We start from the raw sequence: 21581 nt of genomic DNA, 5'->3' as shown, positions 1-21581 counted from the left end.
GTCTGAGACACTGTACTGTAAACACTGTAATAATAATAATAATAATAATAATAACAATAAACATGCAAGTCTTCATTTTGGTTAAGTATTCTTTAATGCGGATGCACCATTTTGTCCATAATTAGTTCCTGTAGGAACTGTTGCTGCATTTATTTTCTTTTTACGGACTTTAGGTATAAAACTGAACTCTACTTGACTTTAAGCTAGCCTGCCAGCTAGTTAGGACTGGCCATTAAGTTTAAACGCCAAATTAACTCTTTAATTTAAACGTCTTCATGAGACGTTTGAGACGAAGAGGCAACATTTCTTTATATCGTAGTCGCTGTATCTTTAAGACGGACGCTGACGTTTGTGTTTTCTCGAATACAATTGGCTGACTGACTTCCGCCTTTTATACGTCCTATGTTCAGAGAACAGCATGGCAGGAGGACCGTGGAACAGGGTAAACGTTCCCCGTCCTTGTGCAGTTTCAAGTGTCCGTATCAGTTTCAGCTCAATAACAGGTATGGCTCAGTGTTCCGATGCTAAGAAGCTCAGCAGCTTACTGCTCAGCTACGTTACTGTGCACAGAACTGCCCTCCCACGTGGGGCTGCTGCTATTTACCTCCGTGTGGTTGCTGTGCTGCAGGTACAAAAGTTAAAAACCTGTTGGTGGAAAACGAGAAGGTGCTCAAACTACTCCGCAGTGAGATTCTTCAGACGGAGATACGAGTTCTGTACGAGCTGCTGTACATCCTCAACAACAGCTACAGAGGCAACAAGACCTTAAAAGGAGTAAAGCAGGTGAGGAGTGTGCTATAAAGCCTCCACATCTGATCTGTTGTAGTCCCAGTGATGGGGACCCTACAGACGGTCACACATTTTGTCTGGTCTCTCACAGGTTGAACAATGCATAAACAAGCTGAAGAACATGAAGCTCGATGCTGCTCTGCAGGATCTGGTCGATCTGTGTCCAAACAGGATTCAGAGGTACGTTACTGGATCAGTGCAATGTGCTGCTTGCACCGTTTGGTTTTGAAACTTTGAAGGATGTTAAACACACAGGTAGTGTACAGTTAAATGTGGGCTCAGATTTTAAGGATGATATTTGCACGTGTTATCAGAGGACTAAGCATCAAGGCTGGTGAGTGCGATGTTCCCAGTCAACCAATGCTGGAGTGGATCTGTCTCAAACTGCTGGGAGCCGCCCAGCTGATGAGCTGCACATTGAATCGATGCAGCAGAGCTTTTTTGTATCCTTTTCAGAAGTATGTATGTATGCAAGGTTTTATATCACCATGCACAGATAACTTATAACGAAGCGTGATAGATAGATAGATAGATAGATAGATAGATAGATAGATAGATAGAATATGTAAAAACAACAGATCTCATAAAACATCTGCTTATACAGTCTGATCACAAGCTCCTCCTTCATAAAGGTGTAGCAACAGCCTCCAGATCATGGTAGTATAGGGAAAGTTTTCCATGAAATGTGTGGAAAAAATGCTTGAAAAGCATGGTCACCTCTGATTCTGTGGCGGTTTCAAAGGAACATCCAGGAGATAAATGTGTACTGGGACGACTGACCATAAAGTGTTCTAAAAGTGAGCACCATTATTTCAAAAACTAATTTAAATTGAACTGGAAGACTGCGCAGAGAGACATTTAGCTCCAGTAGATGTGACAGAAGCGGCTGAAGATCTGTTGGAATATCTCGAATGTTGTTCACTTCGTCGTGTTTCTTGATGTCACCTCAAAGGTTTCCCCTTAACCGATACTCTCAGACTCTCCAAGCAGCAGATGAAATGGGAGGAGTTTATCATACTGAACATGGTGATAACCAGCATGCTCAGCCGTCTGTGGTGAGAACTTTTTCCTCGTCGTCACGTTCGAAAACTAGAAGCAGTTGCAGATTGTATGAATCTGTCCTTCATTTCCGTGTTGAAATTTGATTTATGAGATTTAGGACACCTGCATTTAAAATAAGCTAAAACAAGCTCTTGGACAGCCCAAGTCACCTGCATTTGTGTGTTATCAGGGTGATTTTTCGTGGAATGCTGGTCAGCCTGTCGACTCTGTACCAGCAGCTCTTGGAATTCCTCAAAGACGTAGCTTGTACCCAGCCCATGCCCTTCCTCACAGAGTTCTCCCTGCCGGTAGACTTTGCCCAGTTCCTGGGCCCCTCCGGGATATTTTTATTCACCAAGCAACCGGCTTGTGTTCCCCATGCTAAAGTCCGCAGGGAGACGAAATCTTCAGTTAAAGTCAAGAACCAAGGAGTGACAAGGATGGCTAAAGAAGATCTGGGTGTTGCTATTGAAAGAGGTCTGGAGTCTCACACATTTGAACTCTTTGCTTTATTACATCCACTTGTTGCAGGACAATGCAGTATGCAGTGATACACCAAAATTACCTTTTTTTTCCAGATATTGGTCTTGATGCTGACATGAAGCCCTTTCTCAAAGTTTTCAGGGATTTTACTGAGGTATGGAAGTGAATCAGATTTTTTTTTTTTTTTTTACTGTGTATTTCCCTTTTGAGCCATTTAACTGACAATCGTATCCTTTTGTGCCCAAGGGTAAATCTTTCCCGGAAGAAAAGCACAAGTCTGTCGAGAAGCAAAAGTTTGAGAAACAAGTGAGAAAAGCCTCCACGTTCACAGACATGGCGGCCCACCTGGAGGAAATGATTCTTTGGTGCAAGTCCCATAGGATGGAAAAGGAGAAACGCCTCTTAACCTTCTTGCGTTTAAAGTGCCAAAAGATGAAATGCCTGGAGGCAGCAGGTCACAAGTAAGGGCACCTCTCCAGAATATCAAGTTGTTCACACAAAGCCACTCACCTTAGCATTCTGTGACACGGCTGCAATACTAAATGTGCACGTTTTCGTGATCTCTCCTCAGCGTCCAGAGCAAGTTGCGGAGCTTCAGGCGGGAGGCTTGCTGGGCTTCGTCTCCTCGAGGATCCATGCCAAAGACCTTTTGTTTCCCTGCTCCGGTGAGGAGAAAGCCTCGCCTGAGGACTCGCTTTCAGATGCTCAAAAGACGATTTGTGTTCCCCAGAGTCAGAACTGATGTAATAAAGAAAACCCCAATCAGACAACAGAAATTGACTGAACTTCCAGCGCCTGAACTCCCCCGGGACGACCAGCGGAGTGAGACTGAACATAAGGAGACACACGAGACCACAAACTCTGAATATCAAGATGACATAGACGACATATTTGCCTCCATCGGTTTGTGAAACTCAACAAATAGACACGGGACTCAAACTACTGGGTGCAGCTGAGCTTTGTAAACATGGACACATTGTTCTGTCAAATGCATTGAATGAACAAGAGCTACTTGACACCAGGCTGGTTTAAAGTTGCCACGTTGCACAAAGCAATGCAACAGGAAGGTACTGCAACTTAAGGACCTGAATCCCTTGGTGTGAACAAAAAGGACACTACAAAAAGAGTGTAAAGTCATTTTAAACGCAGAATGTGATGCTAAAAGTGAGGTCAATTCAAGGGATGTAGTTTGGCTTGTCTTTATACCAAATGTATTTTGTACCACCTGTGTGATTAAAATCATTTCATCCATATTGCTGATCCTGAATTGGAAACACAGAAAGAAACATAATTTAAAATTGCTATTTTTTTTAATCAACTGAAGTATCTGCAAGATTTTGTTTGCAAAAGGTTAATTTCATATACCTTTTGTTCACTATAATAGAAAACATCTGTATTTGTTTGCATAAGCTTATGGAACTGTTTCAGAAGGTATTTGAGAAATGTCAGGCTGACCAGAAGAACCCTTTAAAAAAAAAAAAGAAATATCTGATTGCTTGAAATGAGGAAAAAGAAAAGAGGATGAGCATAGTTTGTTCCTTCACATTGACGCCATTTATCAATAGTACTAATCACCAAAGCACATTCTTAGGCTTTATCAGTCTTCTGCTGATAACAAGGTAAAACAGAAGAAATAGAAATCTGTTGCACATCTTGGTCTGCCTCCTTTAAGACAACACTGAAAGGCACAACAGGTTTGTTGTTTGTAATGAAGTATTTGTTTAAGAAACCATTACATTGTAGATGTAATGGAGCTATTTCTTAATAATTCATGACAGAGAGAGGCATCAGAAGTATATTACACCTGGGTTAGGTGGCATTTCTGGATTCATTAATACGTTTGATTAGTTCCAGACTCTGATCTTCGAGAATACTGAATGAACATTTTTAATACACTCTTCATTAGAGCTGAGACTGTGACTGCTGATGTAACACCTATGGCAGTGCGTGGTTGTCGTCAGCACTGGCTCACCTCTAGGCCGTTGTGGTCCAAGTTCACTGCAGCCGTGACTGCACAGGAGAGAGAATGCTGTGCATCAAACTAGAAGCTGAAGTTTTTTTTTTTTTTTTTTGCAGCCAGTTGTTTTGTTTCCCACCGCTTTATCGCGCACTGCCAAAAAGACACAGTCCCACCATCTGCACAAACAGTGCAGTTTCCTCCCCCTCACCGAGCCGCAGCTGAGTTATGGTCTCAAATCGGCCCACCGTGTTTATTTGTGTACGTGAGTCTGCAGATTCTTGACAGTTGTCTTACGTGTCTCATCTAACCAGAGACTCGACTAAAAGTACATCTCGCTCTTGCGGTGAACAAAAGCCTTAGAGGCAGACAGGAAGGGTTATCGGTTTGTCTCTGTTGAAGCTAAATTAGCCGTGCTAAATGCCATCGGTATCGAGATTACCACAGCTGACGGAAAGTACCTCTCGATGAGCACAGAGGAAGCAAGCGTCAGCAAACCTTCATGCTCACTTGGGTCAGCACAAAAGTGAAAGAAAAAGTGAAAGAAATCAAAACGCTTCGATGTGATGTGATCTAAGAAAGTTAAACGCTGAGGATGGTTTCGTGCAATGTGACATGGCTGTAAAAAAAAGTCACCGAATGAAAAAAATGCATCGAGGAACATAAAATGAAATTTTAAAGATTCGAAGGCAACATTTTCTGCAACATCTCCTCTCTGGTTTATGACCTGCATCAAAATCTGGCCTGAGCAGCGTTGCGTGCAGCCCCGTGTTGTGGGACCAATCCTTGTCTTTCTACCTCTGTCTGCCAAGAGGCGTTTAATACCATGTAATTGTAAATAGGTGTTTCCACACAGCTGAGTTCAGCCCTGGAACGGTACATATTTTTGTTGGTGGCTCTCCAGGGATTCAGTAAATGAATCTGTTACAGCCGGTGGGCACGACATGACCTAAAACTAGAGGCAGAATATAAAAGGGTTGTACTCCCAATATGCTGTTCTTCTATTTATCTTCCTCCCACCTTAATAGCAGAGGGGGGAACGGAGCACATGCATGTTTCAAGGCTCCGCGGAGACAAAAAAAACAACAACTAACAGCCTGCGGGAGCCAGCTTGATGCATCAAGCAGTAGTCCAATTCCCTACTTAGCTTGGTAGTCCAATGATCTAAAGCATAAAACTGCACATAGGCTATGAATACAGTGGGAGTACATGCAAGGGATAAATCTTTGGAAAGGACAGAGGGGAGCACTGAATATAAACAGTGGCCAAATGCGCTGCAAGACTGCATTTAATTGCACCACATCCCACTGTTATTAACATGGAGAGAACTAGAAGAAACAGAGGGAATGCAGACATTTATATTCATTTTTATGTTTAATGGCGCTGGCCTTTGTACCTGTTAAAACTCTGTGGGGAGAGGGGCATGTCACTCCATAAACATGTCCTATAAAAGTCCCAGCTGTACCATCTTCATCCATCCATTTCTTTTCTATACTCACTTAGTCAGAGCCACAGTGTGCACAGTTACAGGACCACAGTAAGACCGTATTACCTGAGCTGTTAATATTGTAGACTACACCAGCTTCACTGGGGTTGAGAAAAATGTTCATTTTAATAGGCCTCAGTCTTGGTTACCAGAAAAGGGTCACATGTCTTTGATTGAAACTATTTGTCTTAAGGCGCTTTCATTTTTACATTAGTATAAATTAAACCCAAATTAAGTATTTGGTTTTGTCAAAGTGCTCCAGTTGGGCGACTTTTATACCTGTGATGTTAACAGTTTTCACGCAAGGAAACATGCAATGTCAGTAAAACCGAACCTGCTGTTAATGTTTAGCTGAAGGTCAGGTTTCATGTTAAGTTCCATGTTTTATTGTTAAAGGGCTTGTTTGCATGTTAAAACTACAATGAATTAAATCAAAGATTAAAAAGGGGTATTTCTCAACTCCATAAGTAGGACCTACAAACTGGTACCAACTGTACCATCTCCATCCATTCATTTTCTGTCTTTCTCAACTACTGGTGACAAAATGTTATCCTTTGTAAATAATACTAATTTTTTATTAGTTACACAATTTCTACATAATGATCGATTTCAATAAGAAATAACTTCAGGGCTTATCTAGAAACATCATATCATCAATCATCATAATATCTAGAATTAGCTTTATGAATATCTATCAAAATGAAATTCATGACATTTTCTTTTAGCATAAATTACCTGTGTTGTTTTACATGATATAACCTTCTCAAAGTCCTTCATACATAACATAAAAATAATGATTAATAGTAAATAAAAATATTAGTCATGCTTTCCAATTCAGTCTTTCAACAATTTTGGGTTAAAATAATACCAGAGCTGTATCATTTATCAGATTAGTTTTGACATTAATTTCAGTTTAAATAAAATAAACTGTGACTTGACTTCAGTGAAAATAAAAAAATTGTACAAATTTTAGTTTACTAAAGAATCAGAATAGTTTGAAACCAAAATACAAGACTAACATAAGGAGATGACTGTAGTAAATGAAATGAACAGACTTCATTGAACGTCTGTGACAAAATGATATTCTAGTATATACTGATCAAATAAATTATGTTCTTCTTAGCTACAAGTATTCAATTCATGTAAGAAATCACTTAAGACTTAGACTTAGACGGACTTTAATCATCTACAAGGGAAACTGCTTGGTCACAATTAGGTCAACTAAGTTGCACATTAAAAAAATTACAGCCACAAGTGAAATGAGTTCTTCTTCTTCTTCTCAATATTTACATCCTTTGCATTCAAAGTAAGTAAAACATCAGTCTGCTTGAACCAGTCTGCTTCAACAACACTGAAACAGACTGGTTCGAAACACTGTGACGAGGCTTGTATCAAGTCTTTGTGATCTAGATGTTGAAATGCCTGTGATCTCACTCCACAGCAAAAATGTGTCATATCAATCTGAGCCATGTTTCACGTAATAAATAGTAGGAGGACAACACATTCAAAAGTTTCAGTAGTAAATTCACATTTCAAAATGTTGTTACACATTCTAGTGTGGACATTGATTCTCAGAATAAAGACACAGCTGGTTTTGTTGAGAGGTGTGATTAATTTTGTTAGCCTAACAGCATGATTGCCTGAGTGATTTTTGAACATCTTCAGAAAACCAGAAAAAAACAATTTTTAGAAAGCATATTGTTTTGTTTTGTTTTTTACTGATGTCATAACAACAAGTCAAAAATGACTTGGAAAATTTTGCTATTAGGCTAACGATTTGGAAAATCGTGGCTGTAATCATTTCGCCACATTGCAGATGACTACTATTCGTCACTGGTGGTGTCTCGTCTTTGAATCTTCAAATCTTTTTTGGTAGCATGATATGGCCCGGGCTTAAGTACAATTAATATAAGGCAGAAAGCAGAATAAATAGTAACAAAGGAAAAAAAAAATAAATAAAAAAATCTGAGAAAAAATAACAGTCGAAAATAAAAGGTAATATGTGCATATGAGAAACACAACTTAATAATTGAAAAAAAAAAATAAGAAAGAAAGTCAAAAAGACGAGTAATAAATCAGTTCAAACGACGAGTAATAAATCAGTTAAAACGATGAGTAATAAATCAGGGAGAGGCCCCGGAAGCTTAACAAGGCTTCATCCGCCCTTCTCTAAATATTCATTACTGTGAAATAATAATACTCGACTTTTTCCATTGATCCCATTGATCCAGATCAGTGTGTTGAGCTCGCCTCATTGAAAATCAAAATAAACGACGCTGGTCATGCGACGTGAGCGTGACGTGCGTCACATCCGGTCCTCCGCGGTCTGTACTTCCGGAAGGTGGGGCTTTTGTTGCACGAGCGGTCTAGATCTGGTGAGCCAATGCCTCGGTGTGAGCAGTCTGCAAGATAGCATCAACCAAGGGCAGAAACACAAATCCTGCTTTGGTAAGGCGGCTGCACTTTCTCACTACAGCGAAATTACTTTAATTTAAAGGGCGTTAGAGAGAGGAAGAGAGAGCCTCGCGGTAACGTTACCACACCTGTTTTAAGGAAGGGCGAGCCACCCACCGGTGCAGTCAAAGAGGTGACCGTTTAACGTAAAGAATAAAAATAATAACTAAAAACAAGTGAGTACTTTAAATATCTGCCCCTATTAGTACATTTTGTTGGGATATACGTGTACCGTAGCTATCGCCTGTGAGAGGTTCAGAACACAATGCTAGCATTAATGTGGGGTAAGTTGTGGTTAGCCACCTTTGACTGTTGTTAGCTGCGCTGATGTGGCCAATCGCTCATATTCACTCTAGTTTTATCTCTTTCTTTCACCTTTTAATATAAGGTATTAACGATGTTTCTGTTTATGTTCATTTAGTGCGTTGCTGTAGTACAGTTGGCAATAGCGGTAACTAAATAAAGTCCGTGTTTGTTGCTGTGTAAGAAGCCGAGTGAGAGTTCAGTAAAGTGTAACGTGTAACGTTATGTGTGAGTTAATGTTTGATTAGCTGTCCTAATGACTAGTTTTAAGGTGCACTCCGGTTCCAAGAGCAGTAAAGTTTTTCCCTCGGAGGGGATGACACGCCCAAGAGAGCTGGCGGTGTCTTCGGCTGATGTTGTTGGAATTTTATCTGTCAGCAAGATGGACAGTTTCTGTAATACCCGTGGATCCGCGCACTCAGTTTCCCCTCTCCACCCCCAAAACAAACGACTTGGCTAATTATGCATGGCGTACAACAAGGTTTATCAAACGCTACTTCCTCCGTGGCCTATTCACTAAATGAAATCATGACGATAAACGTCTTATTTAAAGGTGGAGGCCGTTGTGTCAGTTACCAGTAGAGGATGTTTACACACATACGGTCAACATAAGAGTGTCGGATAACGTTTGCGCTTTTATTTGTTTGAAGGGGAGGTGTTGGGGAAAGCCGGCCACACTTGTTTCCTGTCATCTTTAATACCAACTTTATTTTGGTATCAGAGCGAAATGACATCCACAATTCGTCATCCTTATTCATATGCTGTTGGGGTGACTCATTTAAACAACTCATAACACTAGTTTGTCTTGAATCACATGCTTTCAGCCCCGTTGTAAACAACTCAATTACATGAAGCTGATTGCACCACAGTCACAGTCACAGTAACTAGTTCAGGTTGTGTAGCCCGAGCAGATGTTTGAGATCTGTTGCAGATGGTTTTATTATTATTATTTATTTTATTTTTTTTTAGCTGTCGTTGGCAGATATTACTATGGTCATAATGCCCTAGTATTTTGTTTTTTTCCAACTATTATGCATTATAACATCTCATAGAAAATGTTGGCTTACTGAACTGCAAACTGACAGCTGAACTGGTTTTGTGAAGGATCACTTCGCTGTTAGTTTCTCATTATTCATGCCAGTTAACTGCCTTGGCTTGAAAGGCTCTTATCAGGGTCCTTCCTGTACGCATAGAATTACATCCATTCTTACTTTTATCCAAAATTTGGCCAAATGATTACATGCTTATCTCGGTGCACCAAGCGTGTCATCATCTTCACTGAAATGATTTTCTTAGCGCTAAGGCTAGTGGTCCCTTCCTGTTATTGCAATTTAAAGCATGACCAACAATCCCTGCTTCACTTGGCCTTGAATCACAAAACCACATGCACATCTGTTGATTATATTAGCAATACAAGTACATGGAAAGGCCCCTTTTTGCAGGATATAGCGATATAGGCAAGAGGGTTCCTAACCTTCATCAACTCCGTCCTTTAGTCAGCAGAGAGGGAAGGGGTTCATATGTTCACCTTGCCTGTCTGCTTAGTACTTAAAAAATATTGCTGCCATCTGACGAAATATAGAGAATAATACACAACTTAGATAAGCATCTAGAGTAGAGATTGCTCCCCTTTGAAAGTAATCAGTTTGATATATTGGTATACTTACAGTACGTATAATAGGTGTGTTCTGTTAAGGAAGAGGAACAAGCTATGCAAATCCGTTTTTGCAGAACTTTAATCGCTTATGTAGCTTCTCTCAACACTCTGTATCCCGCTGGCATCCAGTGCTGTTCATCTTTATGTCTGTTTCAGGAGCTACATTACAGACTGTTTGCCTCTTTAACAATCACATCACATTTTAGAACCAACAAAACCAATAGTATAGTATAAGTGCACAACAGTGATTGCTTAAATCAGTTTGTGCTGATCTTCCCTCCTCTAATGATAGTAGAATTATGTTAATGAGGAATAGGAAACATGAAGCAGATTTGGAAATATGATGATTGTATATCAGTTCAAGTTGCAGCTAAGTGCTTGTACTGTAAAGTAGACACAAACCAGACAACAGCTCTTTCAAACTGACTGTTTCAGTTTTTCTTTTCTTTTTGTTGTTTCTCTCACTTTATTTTTCACCTGTATCATTTTCTTTCCTTTATTTTATACTTGCACAGTTAACATGCATTATCCATTCTTAGTGTTGTTCGTAGAAGGTCCAGGTTCGAGTCCAGCTCGGGCCTTTCTGGGTGGAGTTTGCATGTTCTCTCCGTGTCCCAGTGGGTTTTCTCCGGGTACTCCGGCTTCCTCCCACCTCCAAAGATATGCTCGTTAGGCTGATTGGTGACTCTAAATTGACCACAGGTGTGAGTGTGAGTGCGAATGGCTTTTTGTCTCAGTGTTAGCCCTGCGATAGGCTGGCGACTTGTCCGGGGTGTGCCCCGCCTCGGGCCTGATGCCAGCTGGGATAGGCTCCAGCAACACACCACAACCCTAGTGAGGATTAAGCAGCATAGAAGATGAGATAAGATGAGTGTTGTTTATGTGCTCTGCATGCTAGTTAGATGATCGGACTGTGTTTAGTGAGGGTTTAAATCAGGAAATCAGGAAGTATATTCAGTTTGTCTTGTTTGGGTCTAGACAATATGTGCTTATATGAGATCTGGACCTCTTTGCTCTACTACTTTCCTACAGACAGGGCTATCGATTCACCAACATTTAGTAGCCCATGTATGTATTGCAGTAAAAAACTGGTGGCAAAGACCTAATGATTAGATGTCGGAGGACAGAGTACCCTCTCGCCATTTCATCCGACCTGTATCTGTGTTATGGCTGGAGGCTGCAGTATGGCTCTAGCGGGGGGTCGGTCTCCATAGCAGATGGAGGATGATCGTCCAGCCTTTTCAAAATGGTGCATAAAGCGCAGAACAGCAAAGGTTTACAGACGCCACAGGCCAGGAGCATAAATCAGATTTTTTGTGTGTGTGTGTGTGTGTGTGTGTGTGTGTGTGTGTGTGTGGTGTGTGTGTGTGTGTGTGTGTGTGTGTGTGTGTGTGTGTGGTATGGTTTACAGTGCCACTAATTTTAAACCATGATGGCACCACAGGGAACTGTCATGCAAGTGAGCCTGTTATCACAAGTTAATAACTAGTGGGTTGCCGTTAGTTACTCAACAGGAACAAATAGTTTTCTGATTGTATGCTGAAATGTTAACTCTACCATCTTGAATCAATCCAGTGGAATGGGAGTTCGAAAATGTGAAAAACAAGTTTTTCACAAGTTTGGATGAGTTCATCAGGGTCAGCTGTAGTGAGGTTAGACAGGAGATCTGTTGTGTGTTAAGGACTTAACTACGCTTTCCATCAGTCGTTGTTCTGACAGCCAGTAAGGACTGCGCTACATTTCCACATCAGTGCGATGAATTCCCATGTAGATAAGAAAGGACAACGGTTTAAAAAAAAAAAAAAAAAAAAAAAACACGGTTGTTTGAAAGGTGATCTGCTTAGTGTTGCTGAAGTCGGAAAGATTGTAACATGGGGAGGATTTAGGTCTCTGTTGCCCAGTTTTGTCAAAGGCTCCTCTGTACACCCCGTGGCCGATCGGCGTTAGTATGCATTGAGGGGTGCTTTTTGAAAATGTCTTCCTTGCTGCTGTATGCTTTCTTTTTAAGTAGACTCAATCATTTCCTGATCTCTGCTGGCAGTGACTCTTACAACGGCTATATCTTGCAGCGTCCCTACAGGGATTTGCTGTTCAATTATGTAGAGAACAAACCTTAGGATCTTGAATTCCTGTCTCGCTGTGCCAAAGAAAATCCATTGTTACACTTACCGCATGCCTGACTCAACTAGGTTATATTGTTTTGGAGACGGCAACATGTAACTATGACCAGTTAAGTTTTCCCTTCGCATTTGCTGAGAGTGAGACGACAGTCTGGGAGTGGTGGAAGTTGGATGGGACACGGGAAGAGTTCAGATTTGTAGTTGTTGTGTTAGTGAGTATTTCGCTGGCAGCAGACTTATTATGGGAGGATCTGTTTAAATAAAACAAGAGTTAGTGGAGTGAAAATTGAGAGGCAGTTAAATAACGAGTCAAAATATTTTAGAGGCCTTTCAACATTTTTCTACTCGGATTCAGTCGATGCAGCAGCGTTTCTGTTCCGCTGCACAGTCGCTTGGCCACCTTAGAGTGTTTTTATTGACTCTGCTGACCGGCACTGATGATGAGAGAAGCAGCTAAGATCCTTGGAAAGCCCCTGCTTTCCTCATCAGATGGGAAAAGGAAATACCCACAACCCTGGGATATGAAGAAAGGAGAGAGAAAGAGAGGCATCCTCATGCTCCCTCCCCACTGTGTGACTAAGATGTTTTTGATTTGCTCATAGATGATGTCACTTTCCTTCAGAAAGACGTGTCAATACATGACACAGAGGTTAGCCACAACTTGGCTCACCTTTGCCGTGTTTGAACTAGTTCAGGTCCTAGCGTCTGCATTTATGAACGAGCGTTCAGTCAGGGTACAACGAGAGCTGCACTTCTCTGAACGTGAAGTGGCAAAAGTGTGAATACATTCATTTTTTTTAAGGTCAAATTATATCGGTGAAGATTAAGTGACAGTAAAGAGTCGAAGGGAGCTGATGTTGGTTATTTTTTGGCTCTTGTTTGACGTATGGTTTTAAGAAAATTCCCTGGCCAGTATCAGCCCCGACTGGTTTCACGCAGTCTGTTAGTATCTTTATGTCGTGATAAACCTTGACACGTGGCTGTTAAAGTGCGGGGGAATATTGGGCCGTTCTCCAAAGGGAATCCTAATGAATTACTGTTGCCCACGCTGCCCCGGTGTCATCTATATTTCAGCAGTCTAGCAACTGGAGTAGTCTGGTAGACTGTATCTCTTCTTCTCCATAAGCCCATGACCTCCAAAAAAGAACCACTTCCAGGAGTCCAGTTCCATATCTGGGCCATGCCTAAATATTCATTTTCCCCCTCTCCCCTTCTGCGAGTTGCGCTCATTTTAACCCTGCATGAAATTTGTTTTGCAGTGCAGCTGGTGGAAATATGACAGAACCCCTCCCGTTCAGTTTGAACTTCCTTCGGAAACTTTGCTCTAAGCATGTGTGCAAAGCATTTTTTATCGTGCCTTCAGTTTATTAGCTGTTATTGCTTTATTTAGAGCAGTGGAGTCTGTGTCTGTGCATGTGCACGGAGAAGTGGGTTACAAGTGAATAATTTAAAGAGTGACCCTGATGCATAAATGCTGAGTTTCACAAAGGTCTGTGTGGGTATCCTTCCTATGAGCCCTTTCACTAGCCTGGTTACTGATAACAAAGACAGGAAGGGCACAGGTCGCACTTCGCTTCCTAGTCAGGGAGAGTGGTACCATGATGCCACATCCTCGGCATTAACAGCCTTCATACTATAGCTGGCACTGTGAAGTGGAGCTTAATGTGATGCAAATCTTGTGTTCTGCTTTTGGGCACTGCGAAGAAATGTTGCAAGAAAGTCTCACATTTGCAGTTGCACATTTAATGTGGAAACTGGTGCTATAGATTGTCTCACCAGGAGCTTGTATGTGGTCGTGTGAAGCTGTGATATTTTCTCCACATCGTCTTCACATGTCAAACATGCTTAACGTGTTACGTTTTTTTTTCTTTAGCCGTCACCAACAGTTTCTCTCCTCAGCTTTGTCTGGTGAACTCTCTGTGCACTGTTGTGGATCCGTATGAGCTGAAATTAAATGTTTACTCTGAGGGAGTACCACACGATGAATAATACAGTGAATCAATTCAGTGCTCCAGTTAGTGTGACGTCCCAAGAGCAGGGAGGAATTTTTCGTACTACAGAAACGGAGAGAATGTGTTATAGGAACAAAGTTGAGAGGAAAGGAGGAGTTCTTTGTTGGCCTACAGTAGTTGTTGCCACACCTTAAACACCAATATTGTCAGAGATGAGGCTTCACAGATGCCACTGACTGCAATAAACGTTAATCAGTAATCAGGTGGTGGGATTGTCCCTGTTGGCTGTTCTTCAGGAAATGGTGGGCTTTTCCTTCTGCTGAGTCAGAACACAGGATATTGCCTATTAGGTTTGTCTCTCAGACACTGTCACAGTCAGTAGTACCTGCACAGCTTAATCGAGCTTAGGATAAGGAGAACTCTGATATTAGTAGGAGCAACGTGTTTACATGCACTTAAGTTGTCCAGTTAAAGTCGGATTAAGGCAATAATTTGTTTTTTTCTCACGTGCATGTAAACGTATGAGTGAGTTAAGATGCATTCTACCACACGGACTACAACCAAAATGTAATATGGCACAGCCAGTCTCAGAATAACCTTTTATTTGTTACAAATTCAAACTACTCGAATAGATGAGTAGATGTCCGCTATGGTCAGATATCTAATAAACATAGTAGCACCGCTGCAATATTTACTGCCAGAGGATGAAGCCTCTTTCAATAATAGTTGGTGTCTGTCAGGTTGACGACGTGGCAGGCTGGCAGGTTTTCATAGTGGTCACTCTGTATTCTGTTGGAAGTTGTATCTGACACAGACAGAAGACACTGAAGTCAGGCAAAAGCAATCGACTGAGCTTTCACCTTCTGAGGGCAGAGCCATTAAAGAGCAGATAGATGGCCAGTCAGAGCTCCCTCCTTTTAACGAGTTTAGCACACGACGCTCTACTTTAATGCATTCGTAAATGCCGCCTCGCAATGGATAATGATGGCTTCATTACTTCTGATCAGTTGCAATGACCTTTTGATGGCGAACTTTATAAAGTTCTGGGATTCATGAGGAGGCAATTTGGCACTTTAATGGAAACGGTGAAGGTTAAGATTTGAGATTTGTTGGAGCAAAGCCTAGAGCCTTGGCACTGAGAGTTACTGTCACGGTGGAAGCAGTTAAGTAACAACTGCCATCTGTCCAGGCACTTGCCCACACATTTCTGCTGCCTACGTGTACAGGTTGTTTACTCTGACACTGATGTATTTCCGCTATTGTCGTTCGCAGGTTGGGTCAGCGCGTGTGTGTGTGTGTGTGTGGGTGTCTGTGTGTGAGCGTGCACATGTGTTTAGGTGTGTAGAGCGGAAGCAAAGAAGAATCCAGCGATGGCTACCGGTAAAAGTAAAAACCAGAGCTCTCTGGTGCTGCACAAGGTGATAATGGTTGGCAGTGGAGGTGTGGGAAAGTCAGCCCTGACCCTGCAGTTCATGTATGATGAGGTAAGTCACCGCACCCCTATAAACAACTTCAAAAGGGACCACGGTAGAAGTAGGGGCAGTAAATAGGAGTCGCCTTCACTCATTTGTTTAGTTGTGTTTACTTTACAACTTCATCTTTTACATCTCCACTTTTCTAAGTGTCAGTATTTTGGAGAACGATAAATGTAAAACTGTTACAGAAGGGCTGTCTGTTGTATGAGGGTAAGAGAGCAGCTCCTACATCATAGAAGTCCAACTGAGCTACTAATCGGCAAACAAAACGACTCTTGGCAAAACACCTTGACTAGAGATGTTTATCGGGAAAACGGCATTCAAGTGAGGAGGTTCAGCTCCCAAGCATGTCAGCATAATTTTTCAGTCACGTGCCTCGTGTGCTTTTTAATCAGTGTCGCTATGCACACCGGCGGAATCACTGCTCAGTCTTCACTGTTGCATTATTCATACGAATAGCAGCTCGTAGCGTCGTCTCAAAATACCCACGTAGATTAATTGTTTCGTCCCCAGTTCGTGGAGGACTATGAACCCACCAAGGCGGACAGCTACAGGAAGAAGGTGGTTCTGGATGGGGAGGAGGTCCAGATCGACATCCTGGACACAGCCGGCCAGGAGGACTACGCTGCTATCAGGGACAACTATTTTCGCAGCGGGGAGGGCTTCCTGCTGGTCTTCTCCATCACAGAGCACGAGTCCTTCACTGCCACTGTTGAGTTCAGGTACTGATGGCGTCATAGCTTCGTTTTCTTTTTTATCACGTATGCATAGTAGGCAGTACAAAATGAATGTATCCTGTTCATTTTTTTTTGGCCCCATTCCCAGTGCAGGGAATGACATATAAGTAGCAGTTCCAGTCCTAAATTAGTAGTGCAAATGAACTTGCAGCAAGTGGATTCAGCATTAATTCTGTGAGGTGTTATGTAGCGGGTGTAAAGAGAAGAGTGTCAGTGTGGATCTGTTGTTGTAGAAAAGTTTGGATAGGATTTAAACATCCACAGCATGAGCAAAGTACTTTATGTCAAGAGCACTGGAGGATCATTTACACCTGCCAAATGTTGGAGTACAACACATCAGCCTCACTCACTCAGCGCTCGCTGCGAGTCTGCAAATTATTATTTGACACCTTCCGTGCTGCAAATTAAGAAATGGTCTTCCCAATTTAAATGAAAGCAATGGGGAGTTTTCACTGATCCTGCTAATCAGCCCTCACAAGTGTCGGCCTCTTGTCAGCCTGTTGGGATCCGTGTCTGAGTTTTTCTTTTTAAATTGTATTTCAAACAAAGATCGCAACCGAACTTGTGAAAAAGGCCTGAAATTCACAATGTGCGCTGTGCCGACAGGGAGCAGATCTTGCGGGTCAAGGCGGAAGAGGACAAGATACCTCTGCTGCTGGTGGGGAACAAGTCGGACCTGGAGGAGCGTCGGCAGGTGTCTGTGGACGAGGCCCGTGGGAAGGCCGAGGAGTGGGGCGTCCAGTATGTGGAGACGTCAGCCAAAACCAGAGCCAACGTCGACAAGGTGCGACACCACTCACATCAAACTTGGTACACAGTAGAGATCGACCGATATGGATTTTTTCAGGGCCGACACCAATTTTTTTTTTTTATTATTCAGCCATGGATGGTTTTCTGAGCCAATACTGCTTTTCTCCCTCAATTTACATGAAACAAATGACACAGTGAGAACAAATGATACAAGTCTCAGTTTAGCCAAAAATATAAATATCTGTGGGTGTGTGTGTGTGCGTGTGTGTATAAATACATACACACATACATGTACCTGCGAATGCACCAAAAAAAAAACGCAAATATCGCCCGGTCAATCTCTAGCACACAGAACAGTTTACTCTAAAAGTAAAATGGGGTATTACAGGAAGTAGCTAATCTAAATAGTATAGATGGTCATCTTTGAAACGGCTCGTCACGCTAGCACAATGTCAGGTGCTCAGTAAGTTGGTTACTCAAGGCAGCTCTGCTAATTTGCCATGATCCTTATCCATCTCCGTTAGCTTCTGTCGCTTCTTGTAATCCCACATAGATTTGATGATGGTATGTGCAGCAATGACTTCTCTTCCTTTGACTGTAGTTCTTAACAGGCTTTATGTATGTTTGAGGTTGCGTTGCAGAATTAATTTGTGACTAATCAGACGCCTCCTTCAAAGGATGAGAATATAAATATGAACATTTACCAGATTTTACTATAGACCAACATCACATGTTTTGTTTTGTTTTGTTTTTTTTGATGAGCAATGATGAGGGTTTTCACCTCATCATTGCTAACGTACTCTCGTATGTCATTACATTGCTTGACTGATTTCTGTCCAGGTGTTCTTCGACCTGATGCGCGAAGTCCGAGGCAAGAAAATGGCGGAAAACAAAGACAAAAACGGAAAAGGAAAGAACAAGAAGAACAAGAAGAGCTTCAGAGAGAGATGCTGTTTACTTTGAACTCTTCACGGACATTACCCAAGCCGCAACGCGACTAATGCTGGGATACGAAGCAGCGTCGTTGTCTCTGCCTTTGGCATTTAATGACGTGAAATTTGGTTAGATTATTATTTTTTTTTTAATAGCTTGTTATAGTTTAGTGTCTAGAACAATCTCAAACCATATGTTGCCAATTTCAATTAATGAACTCTTGACTTGCCGTCTCAATGGAAGATAACCACTGGTGTGACTGTGACTTGGACTGCAGTGCTGGACGGCTCACAGAAAGCCAACGACCAAACTGCCACTGACACTAACTCTGCTGCTCAAGACATCCACTCAGCGATTTTACTGCCTTTGACTTAGGCTCAGCGTGTTTTGTCAAGTAAACAGTGCCATTCATTTCTTTACTTGCTCTAAATCTTAACGTGCATACTTTTTTTTTTTTTGTCGGGGTATAGATACCCCCTGAATCTGTGTTCATCAATTGACAAGAAACGCTAATGCTGCTGTCTGTCGAATTAATAGTGGTTAACAGTGACACTTGTAGCCCTCATCTCTCCAGGCTCGTGCCTATGAGCGTGTTTGGAATACTTTTCATCTTTGAGGCAGAGTTTACTGCCTTGCCTTTTTTTTTCTTCTTCTTCTTCTTTTTTTTTTTTTATCCAAGGATTTGGGATTTTCAAACCACAGAAAATTTAATCAGAAGAGTTGTTGCCAAACAGGGTTATTTTATTTTGTTGTCAAATTTATCAGCCCTGACAAGATTTCCACAGTTCAATCACGAGGCAGTTTTTCAAGAGGAAAGTTGCATAATAAAATCCCCATATTTTTGCCAAGGGTGTCATCACTTATTCACAGAGCTTCGTGTAGATATTTTAACGTTTGTTAGGTATTTGGAAGCTGTGAAAAAGCGTTGTTATGTGGTCGCCGGTATTTTGTTGCGGGTGAGTGAGGAGTTACTAAGAGGAGAGAAGCGACCTCTTCGAGCCGCCCCGTCATATTTGTGTAATTCAGCCCTTTCCGACCTCCTCACAGCACGGACGCCGGCACGTCTTGCTCGACGGTTTTCGGTCTTCGCTGGCTCTGCGCTGCGAGGTGGGTGTTGACAATCCGGGATGCTGCCCTGCTTTCCGCATCGTAACCCGCCAAACGATTCTGATGTTTCTGTTAGTCCTTTTTGAATTACATGCACTACATTGCCACTAGCTAAAAAGCAGACTTTATACCGAGTGGGATCGTTCTAGAGATTTTTAAGCAGTCTGTGCCAACAAAAATCGCAACAAATCAAACTGTGTGTGGATGTGCCCGTGTGATGATGATGATGTTGATTAATGGAGTGTATGTACCTACATTTGTTAGATAAATCTACAACCTTACTGTGTCTCTAAGTTAACATTTGAAGCGCACGCCGACTTTTAACTGTTGTTTGATCGAGTACTACAGTAAACAAGATGTTTACCACTGCCTAAACCGTTCTGTGGAATATGCCCCCCATTTATTTTACTGCCTACTACTGTGACTATGCTTCTACTTCTGCAGCAACACCGCTGCTGAATAAATGCTTTTTTTTTCCCTTTGTAATTGTTTTGTCTGTGTCAAAATATTGTTTACACGAATTTGTTTAGATTTCAACTAGACAGCAACTGATTTACTTTTTATTTGTACACGGTTAGTGCCTCACATTGCCCTCTGCTGGTAGGTAAAGGTGTTGAACCGCTCTTGCACTGTATGGGCCCTATACAGTTGGCATTAACCACTAAACAGAAATGTTACGGCTGTCGTTTCCCCGTCCCTCTGAGGCATCCCGCGTCCCAGTTTGATCAAGTAACCCAGCAGTTACTCACTTTGCATTGATTGTTCCTCTGCCATCTAGGAGAGTGCCAACGGCCTGTTTTCCTTAAATCTTGACAGTGATATACTGCCACCATTTGTATTAACCTTACAGCCTTATCTTACATGGCAGGAATTGTGTAACGCCGCCCTCGAGATAAACCGGGCGTGGGCTCTCGTCAGTGAACCCCCGGGGGTGGCCAGGTCAGTGAAACTCATTTCACAGTGTGAAAACAGGGTTGACTACATCACCAGGCAAAGACTGACCATATATCACTTTTGAAATAGTTTTTGTATGAAGGATAAGAGGAAGCGCCTTCCCTGGGTGTTGTGTAAAATGAAGGGGAGATGACCGTCTTTTAATGACCTCTAGATGTGAGCGCTTCTTTTGTTTTGTGTTTGTTTCCTTTTAGCCCCCTCGGAATGAAATTCACAAAACTACTTCCTGTGATGTCGCTGTGGGGATTATTGGCATCTCTTTCTTAAAAGTGACCTCATTTTGCTTTATTCTAAAACGCTGTAAGGACTGCAGCTTCCCTGAGACATTTTTAATCACCCAGGAGTCTAGAGTTCATTTTTTCCAGCACGCTTTTAACATTAAGTCAACTTTGGGGTCAACCCTCATCTATCCCTCATTTCCTCAATCAATTGCCCATTTGTTGGCAGCGCGGCAGCTCCCGGCTCTACGTCTTTTACAGCATCAGAGATAAGACTGATCTTTCGGATTGAATTGTATATTTACAAGTATCGACCGGGCTGGCCAAACACCAGGTGAATTCTTAATCCGGTGTTCGCTTCGTGTAGGCAGCGAGACGAGAGGAGTGCTGTGGGGATTTGGGACTGTAACATTAATGGAAGCGTACCGCCCCACACTTCACATAAACACACTAATCCCCCGTCATTTATATCACCAGAGAGGCCTACCAAGGCTTGAAAGCCCGTGGCAGGCAGCATTTCCACCAGAGAAGCTAAACATGTCACAGCCCAGATAAGCACATTTACCTGCCTGACACTCACCTCTCTGGATTTTCACTCTTTGCCCGCACCTCTAAGTAGGCAGATTAGGTGGTCCGTTAAACCCACAGGAAGGCACTTATTTAGAAATACATGAAAGGGCAAAGTGAGCCTGGCTAATGACCGATGCTGTGTCACCGGCGCACTCTCTGGTCTTTTATCATTCTGTAGAGAGGGGCCCCGTCCTCTGAGTAACCCTCATTATATCTGAGCTAATGTTGGGGATGAGGATGTTCAAGTGATAAAGCACCATCACAGTCCTTCATTATACAGAAAGAGAAACAGACTCGGTGGAATTGTGCTCGACCTATAAGATAAATGCAATGGACAGAGAATAACTCCTATTTTAGCGACTGAGCCCCCGATCCTGCTGTCTGCGCGGTGCGTCTCGGAGGAGAGGCTGCAGTTCACCCTTCGGCCATGTGATGGCAGTGTTGGTTTTCCGCTAACCCCCCTGTGTTGTTTGCTCCTCCCTTGCCTCACCGGAGACCCCACTCTGCTCTCCACCACTAGCCTTCATTCACCGGTGACTGTTGATCGACTGAATGAGCGTTCATCGGCCCCTGTTGAACATTTAGTTCAGGCAGA

At 42.3% G+C, this 21581-nt stretch overlaps 2 protein-coding genes across 3 annotated transcripts; both read left to right on the top strand.

The window, feature by feature from the left end:
- The first annotated feature begins 373 nt into the window (after positions 1 to 373).
- nepro (nucleolus and neural progenitor protein) lies at positions 374 to 3560 on the top strand. The gene is made up of 9 exons (XM_047601075.1): positions 374 to 503; positions 629 to 783; positions 881 to 969; positions 1104 to 1232; positions 1767 to 1844; positions 2021 to 2307; positions 2409 to 2467; positions 2560 to 2774; positions 2885 to 3560. The coding sequence occupies exons 1-9, from the start codon at positions 419 to 421 to the stop codon at positions 3222 to 3224; spliced, it is 1437 nt and encodes a 478-aa protein (XP_047457031.1). The 5' UTR covers positions 374 to 418; the 3' UTR covers positions 3225 to 3560.
- A 4515-nt stretch (positions 3561 to 8075) lies between these two features.
- On the top strand, positions 8076 to 19730 carry LOC125017626 (ras-related protein Ral-B). Of its 2 annotated transcripts, none has more exons than XM_047601010.1 (5): positions 8076 to 8204; positions 15515 to 15726; positions 16231 to 16439; positions 17061 to 17238; positions 18045 to 19730. In XM_047601010.1, exons 2-5 carry the CDS (start codon positions 15613 to 15615, stop codon positions 18165 to 18167), a joined length of 624 nt encoding a protein of 207 aa, XP_047456966.1. In that variant the 5' UTR covers positions 8076 to 8204; positions 15515 to 15612; the 3' UTR covers positions 18168 to 19730. The 2 variants fall into 2 exon arrangements, with proteins under 2 accessions (XP_047456966.1, XP_047456965.1); XM_047601009.1 differs by lacking the exon at positions 8076 to 8204 and adding an exon at positions 8244 to 8386.
- The last annotated feature ends 1851 nt before the right edge of the window (positions 19731 to 21581 follow it).

The sequence above is a fragment of the Mugil cephalus genome, chromosome 12 (assembly GCF_022458985.1).
Source record: "Mugil cephalus isolate CIBA_MC_2020 chromosome 12, CIBA_Mcephalus_1.1, whole genome shotgun sequence".
NCBI lineage: Eukaryota > Metazoa > Chordata > Actinopteri > Mugiliformes > Mugilidae > Mugil > Mugil cephalus.
Note: the sequence above shows the minus strand (reverse complement) of the source record. Positions and strands in the feature narration are given on the sequence as shown.

Bases quoted from the DNA above. Each gene is read 5' to 3' on its own strand.
- LOC125017626 (XM_047601010.1), top strand. From the start codon at position 15,613: ATGGCTACCGGTAAAAGTAAAAACCAGAGCTCTCTGGTGCTGCACAAG. The intron at 15,727-16,230 runs GTAAGTCACCGC...TTTCGTCCCCAG, and splicing joins TGCAGTTCATGTATGATGAG to TTCGTGGAGGACTATGAACC. The intron at 16,440-17,060 runs GTACTGATGGCG...CTGTGCCGACAG, and splicing joins ACTGCCACTGTTGAGTTCAG to GGAGCAGATCTTGCGGGTCA.
- nepro (XM_047601075.1), top strand. From the start codon at position 419: ATGGCAGGAGGACCGTGGAACAGGGTAAACGTTCCCCGTCCTTGTGCA. The intron at 970-1,103 runs GTACGTTACTGG...ACGTGTTATCAG, and splicing joins TGTCCAAACAGGATTCAGAG to AGGACTAAGCATCAAGGCTG. The intron at 2,308-2,408 runs GTCTGGAGTCTC...TTTTTTTTCCAG, and splicing joins GGGTGTTGCTATTGAAAGAG to ATATTGGTCTTGATGCTGAC.